Source organism: Doryrhamphus excisus, chromosome 16 (genome assembly GCF_030265055.1).
Source record: "Doryrhamphus excisus isolate RoL2022-K1 chromosome 16, RoL_Dexc_1.0, whole genome shotgun sequence".
NCBI classification, from domain to species: domain Eukaryota; kingdom Metazoa; phylum Chordata; class Actinopteri; order Syngnathiformes; family Syngnathidae; genus Doryrhamphus; species Doryrhamphus excisus.
In genome coordinates, this window is record NC_080481.1 from 11,292,912 (window position 1) to 11,299,850 (window position 6,939).

Here is a 6,939-nt window from a genome sequence, read left to right on the forward strand (position 1 = left end):
CAGCGTACAGTGCCATGATAAACAGAGATGCACACGTGGCATATGCACATTTGAAATACAGAATCTTATATTCAATTTGTCATCTTTGTTGATTATTGAGGAAATGCTCCTGCACGTGTTCTACAGGAGTCAGCCTAGCCTGAAAAAAGACAGAGAAGAGATCACATTCTGTATGTTCTCAATAACAGTGACTTATTTTTACAGTATACAAGTTTTCTTCCTGTTTACAACATATTAGCCTCCAATATTCATTGTTTTGTTGATTAAATAATGTGATATTATATAATAACAAAAATATTCAGTGAGGAATGATGGGGAAATATTACAGGATTTAAAAAATAATATTTTTTCTGTTGAAGCAATGAGAATATAAATTGGTGCCACTGTGCCAAGCGCTCACCTCTGGCATTGTTGCAGCCCAAACCGCTTGCATTCCCAATGCGGTCCATCCTGGCACCAAAGCAGCCTGACGTCCGCTTCCTGGCAGTCAGCAGCAGATCCATTAGACGGCTCCTCTGACTCATAGCCCTGCTCTGGGCTTCGGAGAGTGGCTGGGATCGGTCCAGTGTCACTGGTTCCTGCTCTCTGTCCTGCTCTGGGTTCCATGCTCGGTTGGTTTGGCTGCGCTCTGGTTCTTGGTTAGCCGTTGCATAGTCCGTGTCAGAGGTGTCTTCCTGGGCTACTTCGGACAGAGTCTCCTCAAAGCGTTCTAGCAAAGACTGAGATGGAGAATGCATAGTGGCAAGCTTTACACAAGAGAAGATGTCCTCCTGCAGAGTCTTACCTTGAGCTGAGTCAAGTCATCAAGTGAAGAAGTTCTTCCCAAAATGTGACCGCTAACCAGCGTGTATTGACACAGCAGGGGCAGCAGGCCCCACAGGACCACAACCCTCATGTTATCCTTCAATTGCAAGTCACAAAGCCGGAATCATCTTATATAAGCACAGCAGGGCCATCGATGGCTCATCCTCTTGCATATCGCCTCAAGTGCATTCTAACACTTCTGCACGATAAGGCTGCCGGTCAGATGTACTCTCAAGTGGTGCTCGGAGGTGGCTGCTGTGTGCATGTGTTTGTGTGAGGATACATTTTACATGTCTGTGTGCCATCACCCTTCCCGGCAAACAGCGGCATGACCTCAGGAGCCATCTCAAAGCTGTGAGCTCAGACTTGGTGTTTAGTCACAAGAATGCTCACAGCATGCGGGAAAATACCATAGTAGGAGAAAACAGTTCCTATCCAGTTTTTCAAAGATACATGAATTAATAAACCATACGGTTGAATACGGCCTATTATCAGTTGTACATATTTACTGCCTTTTCCGGTATAAACATGGCTAAATGAAGTCATTCAAAGACGCTGTGATGCTATGTAGTACTCTACAGTAGTCAATAGGTGAGAAAGACAAGCACCAGACTTGATTACCTGCTTTTATTGTAGGTTTGAATCATCGCACAACAGGCACACTAATCCCTAATAAAGATCCCTTGTAAAAACACAGGGCTTTTGTTGTGGTGGTATCCCACACAAAAATAAAAATTCAGCTATAAAACCCTGACATCCCTTCCTGTTTGTGGCACCGGAACACATGGGTGGGCAAACAACGCCCCTCCCCAAGCCACATCAGAACTATTTCCAAATTATTTTTTCAAATCTTTAACATGGAAAGTGTAGCTGGCAACATGACTTGCAGTGCTATTGTGGCACGTTTGAGTCCTCAAAGTAGTCAGATGCGATCTCTAGTGTGTACAAAAAAGCCTTCCAAACAACACAACCTACTGCACCATGTGGTCATACCCATTCATTCATTCATTTTCCACCGCATGTCCTCACAAGGGTCGCTTCACAGCCAATCACAGGGCACATATAGACAAACAACCATTCACACTCACATTCATACCTATGGACAATTTGGAGTCACCAATCAACCTAGCATGTTTTTGGAATGTCGGAGACAAAAAAACACCCATATATTCCTGCCGCAAGGCATGCTGGGTAACTTGTTGGTTTTTACTCATTCATTGATTCATTCATTTTCTACCGCTTTTTCCTCACGAGGGTCGCGGGGGTGCTGGAGCCTATCCCAGCTGTCTTTGGGCGAGAGGCGGGGTACACCCTGGACTGGTCGCCAGCCAATCACAGGGCACATATAGACAAACAACCATTCACACTCACATTCATACCTATGGACAATTTGGAGTCACCAATTAACCTAGCATGTTTTTGGAATGTGGAAGACAAATAAACACCCATATATTCCTGCCGCAAGGCATGCTGGGTATCTTGTTGATTTTTACTCATTCATTCATTCATTCATTTTCTACCGCCTTTTCCTCATGAGGGTCGCGGGGGGTTGCTGGAGCCTATCCCATCTGTCTTCGGGCGAGAGGCGGGGTACACCCTGGACTGGTTTCCAGCCAATCACAGGGCACATATAGACAAACAACCATTCACACTCACATTCATACCGATGGACAATTTGGAGTCGCCAATTAACCTAGCATGTTTTTTGGAATATGGGAGACAAAAAAAACACCCATATATTCCTGCCGCAAGGCATGCTGGGGAGCTTGTTGATTTTTACTAGTTTGCAAAATATATCGAGGAAGTCGTATGAGAAGTAAACAAGTAGAAGTTATCCAATGTTGATATCCAATGTAAGCCTTTGTGAAATACTGATTCAAAAGTGTGCTATCCGTGGTGCTGAAGTTGATTATTTCGGTTTTAACTTAAACACACAACAATGGAAAATGGCTACATTTACCAGGATGATGCAGAAATAGAACATGTGGGTCTTAAGTTGCATTTCGATAACAATGTGTACACTTTTGTGGTACTTTAACATCTTGTCTGCACTGGTGCTCATTTTTGATAACAGCTATACAAACATAATCTATTGGCAAATATATTATATATATATATATATATATATATATATATATATATATATATATATATATATATATATATATATATATATATATATATATATATATATGGCGATGGGATAACGTTCCTGTTGCAGTCAGTTTTTGCCTTTTTCTTTGACACAAATTGCTCATTTGATTGACTCAATGATTATTATTAACACTGTTGCATGTTACTCTAAGGTGAGGTAAATACATATGACATATATGACACATATGACATTTATTTATGAAGTCTGGTTGTAAAATAATGTCGCTTTTTTGCTGTTGTAAACATTTATTAAATTACTTTGGGGAAAAAAAGCAAGCATGATGGTGTACAGATGTTTAAATAAATATATTCATAAGGCACAAACGAACAATTTTAATAAATATTAGCCAATAAATATCAAATGAATAGAAAATATCTTTTGGTAGAGACATTGCAGTTGCCCAAGGTTATACCGTAGATGGTAAGACTTCATCTTGATTTTGAATCTGCAAGAAAAGAGAATGATAAATGTGACAAATACAGCAAAATTGGCAGATTTGAAATTTATCGAATATACTCCGGACTTACTGTTTTTGCCAACACTGTTGCAGCCCAGAGAGCTCATGGAACCTACTCGGTCCATACGGCGACCAAAGCAACTAGAATATTTCCTGGAGGTGTCGCTCCGGATGCTCTTCAGGTTTTTGGCTGAGAGGAACTCCCTGACTGAAGGTTCATCCAAAGCATCTAGCGGCAGCTGTGCATTGGCGTCTGTGTTCAGGTTGTCAACAGGGTTCCTCTGCTCCATCTTGGTCTGCACTGGAAGAGACTCCTCTAATTTGTGAAGGAGCACCTACACACATATAATGAGGTACAGTATGTTAGCTTTTAGAGAAGAATTAGCCAGATTTTTAGACCTACCTCTAAGATGTCCATGTCACTGGTGGTCAAACTCGTGCTGACCGGATATGCATTAGGTAGTTGAAGGTGCAAGATGAGAAGAAAGCTGCAGGCGATGATAGAAGAGAGCATCTTTTCTTATATCTAGTAGTTCTTTCAGAGGTGACCTTTTTTTTGTTTCTTTGCTGAACAGCTTGTGGATTCTTATGAAGCCCATAAGACCAACCTCTAGTCTTTTATACACGAGCTCCAATCCATGAAGGTATGTCAGGAATTGGACTGGCATTCCTGACACCTGGTCCTGATAACCCAAGCTGTCGGAAACGACTCCTTTTAAAGGGTTGTCTCTCAGAAGTGGGGCATTCATATGACATAGCGGCATCCATGCACTAGCAGAAACATACCAACACCACCTAACACGGGACCTCCTTGTCACAGGCCAACGGGAAGTAGTAAACCACCGCCCATTATGTGGGTGTGATGTTGCTAAATTAAGGAGTGTGTGTGTGAGAGACTGTTGATGGTTGCCTTCATAAGGACAAACTGGATCCAGACTACCAGTCTGCTAGATGGTTCTTCAGACATCCTATTGGCTTTTATGACACTTCCAAAAATGACCTGAGACCTTCACGTGGCAGGAAGCAGCACAAAACCTGCCATACGTACTTCTCAGTTATTATGTGTACTTTTATTATCATCATTGCATTTTTTATTCATTCATTCATTTTCAACCGCTTATCCTCACGAGGGTCGCGATTGGGTGCTGGAGCATGTTAGGTTAACTGGCGACTTCAAATTGTCCATAGGTATAAATGTGAGTGTGAATGGTTGTTTGTCTATATGTGCCCTGTGATTGGCTGGCGACCAGTCCAGGGTGTACCCCGCCTCTCGCCCGAAGACAGCTGGGATAGGCTCCAGCACCCCCGTGACCCTCGTGAGGAAAAAGCGGTAGAAAATTAATGAATGAATGATTATAAATAGGGCGGCACGGCGTACAAGTGGTTAGCGCGCAGACCTCACAGCTAGGAGACCCGAGTTCAATTCCACCCTCAGCCATCTCTGTGTGGAGTTTGCATGTTCTCCCCGTGCATGCGTGGGTTTTCTCCTGGTACTCCGGTTTCCTCCCACATTCCAAAAACATGCTAGGTTAATTGGCGACTCCAAATTGTCCATAGGTATGAATGTGAGTGTGAATGGTTGTTTGTCTATATGTGATTGGCTGGCGTCCAGTCCAGGGTGTACCCCGCCTCTCGCCCGAAGCACCCCCAGCGACCCTCGTGAGGATAAGCGGTAGAAAATGAATGAATGAATTAGTTAATATATGTATGTATAGTATATATTAATGTTATTACTTTGATTTGCTATACACTAATCTAGTCATTTTAGAGATAAAATAAACATAAATAAATGTAAATAAATAATATATATGTTGTTCTGTGAATCTTCTCTAGTATGCTCATACAGGAAGTTTAATAGGAGACATACAGACATAAATATATCACATAAATAAACCAACCACAGATCACTTGTATGCAAATTCCTTTACTACAATATGATATAATACAAGGCAACTGTATTGTTAACAACAAAAATCAATGCAAAAATAATAAATAGCCTACTATCACAATAAGGTATGAAACGGGAGGCTGTACAGTGGTGTGTAGAAACAAAAATAGATTTTTTTTTACGTTGCCGATGGATCTGGATGGCGTATGCCTGGCAAACAGAAAAAAAGATACATTTCTATTATTGCATCATTGTTACTGGACCCCTATGTGTACTGTAGTAGGCAATATTTTAAGTGTATAGTACAATTAGAACTACTATATTAATCATTTAATTATTTGTAATGTATACAGAATGATGTAATTATTATTATGAATATAATATATGAACATGAAGCTACCGGTACATGACATACATCATTATGTGATTAACGACAAAGCATCGCATCTCTCCGGGGGTTCTTACCCTCAGCATCCCAGTCCGCTGAAAGATCCGATCCTATCCAAGCGGACCCCAAAGCAGCTCCTCAGTCCGGCTTTCTTGTACCGGCCCCAAGAGCGCTTTGAGGTCCGGAAGAGGTCTTTGAAAAGACGAGAAAATGTGTCTGTTTTAGCCTCCAGTGCAGAATTACTGGGATCTGAGGAGTCCAAAGGATGCCAGTCTGAATCCCCGTGCTCCGACTTCACTGTGGTGCCTCCTCTGTCTTGCATCTCCTCTGAGGAGTGATGAGATACGTGATTAATCTCTTCCAAAATCTGCTTCACACTCTGGCGGGAAAAGGAATTGGAAACATGTTTACAGAGTATCTGCAGTGTAAATGGATGAAAAGCAAAAAGGGAATTGAACTTACCAGTAAATCAGACATGGGTTTGCCTCGAACATAATTCAGCAGTAAAAGCAGATTGAAGCAGCAAAGAGACAAAGTTAGGTTCATTTTCTTTTTTCTTTTTGCCGGAGTACGACTCAGCCTGACTTTCCTCTTGTTGCTTTGGTTCTCAGCATGGCCAGGTGAAGCCTTTATAGTGAGACCTGAGGACGTCACCGGGCCTGGAAAATTAGCGTGCCGTGACTAATGTTGTCACGTGTGGGAGTACAAGCACGGTTGAGTATGAATATGAGGGTTGGGACACAACTGAGTTTGGACTATTAGGACAGGAATACATTTGTGCATTCCCAGATTATTTTACTGCCGTAAATCCAATGAAAAGCAACAGAAGAAGAAGCATGAATGGGAACTTGGAGAAAGAAGCTTTGGTAGCCTTGCCTGTTGTGGTTCTAACAGATGTAGACACACAATCTGTCTAAAATGGCTTTAAAATATTTAATATATAAATATTTTACTCTTTGGTTTATTTTTTATTGCTTAGGTGATACGGTGCATGTAACGCAGGGGTCTCAAACACCAAATGTGGCCCGCAGGACACTAGTTTGAGGCCCCCGCCTTGATACGAAAGTTTAATGTTAGTGCGGCCCGCGCAAGTTTGATATGGATGCTGTATGGTATCATGTACCAGGAAAAAAATATTACGTTTGATTAATGTTCATGTTAAAGGTTAAATAACTGTTAATAGTTATCCTCCCTATCCGTGTGGAAGTGGTAAGTTTTTGGCGATTTAAGTTTAAAGGAAATAACTT

The 6,939-nt window shown here is 41.6% G+C and overlaps 3 protein-coding genes across 3 annotated transcripts; all 3 read right to left on the reverse strand.

The window, feature by feature from the left end:
• Positions 1-66: 66 nt before the first annotated feature.
• nppa (natriuretic peptide A) lies at positions 67-895 on the reverse strand. The gene is made up of 3 exons (XM_058051798.1): positions 785-895; positions 401-719; positions 67-139 (listed from the first exon to the last, which is right to left on the reverse strand). Exons 1-3 carry the CDS (start codon positions 893-895, stop codon positions 135-137), a joined length of 435 nt encoding a protein of 144 aa, XP_057907781.1. The 3' UTR covers positions 67-134.
• A 2,462-nt stretch (positions 896-3,357) lies between these two features.
• Positions 3,358-3,930, reverse strand: nppb (natriuretic peptide B). The gene is made up of 3 exons (XM_058052225.1): positions 3,820-3,930; positions 3,487-3,751; positions 3,358-3,404 (listed from the first exon to the last, which is right to left on the reverse strand). The coding sequence occupies exons 1-3, from the start codon at positions 3,928-3,930 to the stop codon at positions 3,388-3,390; spliced, it is 393 nt and encodes a 130-aa protein (XP_057908208.1). The 3' UTR covers positions 3,358-3,387.
• A 1,424-nt stretch (positions 3,931-5,354) lies between these two features.
• nppal (natriuretic peptide A-like) lies at positions 5,355-6,278 on the reverse strand. Its single transcript, XM_058051892.1, has 3 exons — positions 6,155-6,278; positions 5,770-6,071; positions 5,355-5,514 (listed from the first exon to the last, which is right to left on the reverse strand). The coding sequence occupies exons 1-2, from the start codon at positions 6,236-6,238 to the stop codon at positions 5,772-5,774; spliced, it is 384 nt and encodes a 127-aa protein (XP_057907875.1). The 5' UTR covers positions 6,239-6,278; the 3' UTR covers positions 5,355-5,514; positions 5,770-5,771.
• Between the last annotated feature and the right edge of the window lie 661 nt (positions 6,279-6,939).

Excerpts from the sequence above, each read along its gene's own strand:
- nppa (XM_058051798.1), bottom strand. The coding sequence starts at position 895 with ATGAGGGTTGTGGTCCTGTGGGGCCTGCTGCCCCTGCTGTGTCAATAC. Across the intron at positions 720-784 it reads ATGACTTGACTCAGCTCAAG|TCTTTGCTAGAACGCTTTGA; the intron begins GTAAGACTCTGC and ends TCTCCATCTCAG.
- nppb (XM_058052225.1), bottom strand. The coding sequence starts at position 3,930 with ATGCTCTCTTCTATCATCGCCTGCAGCTTTCTTCTCATCTTGCACCTT. Across the intron at positions 3,752-3,819 it reads GTGACATGGACATCTTAGAG|GTGCTCCTTCACAAATTAGA; the intron begins GTAGGTCTAAAA and ends ATATGTGTGTAG.
- nppal (XM_058051892.1), bottom strand. The coding sequence starts at position 6,238 with ATGAACCTAACTTTGTCTCTTTGCTGCTTCAATCTGCTTTTACTGCTG. Across the intron at positions 6,072-6,154 it reads AACCCATGTCTGATTTACTG|AGTGTGAAGCAGATTTTGGA; the intron begins GTAAGTTCAATT and ends TTTTCCCGCCAG.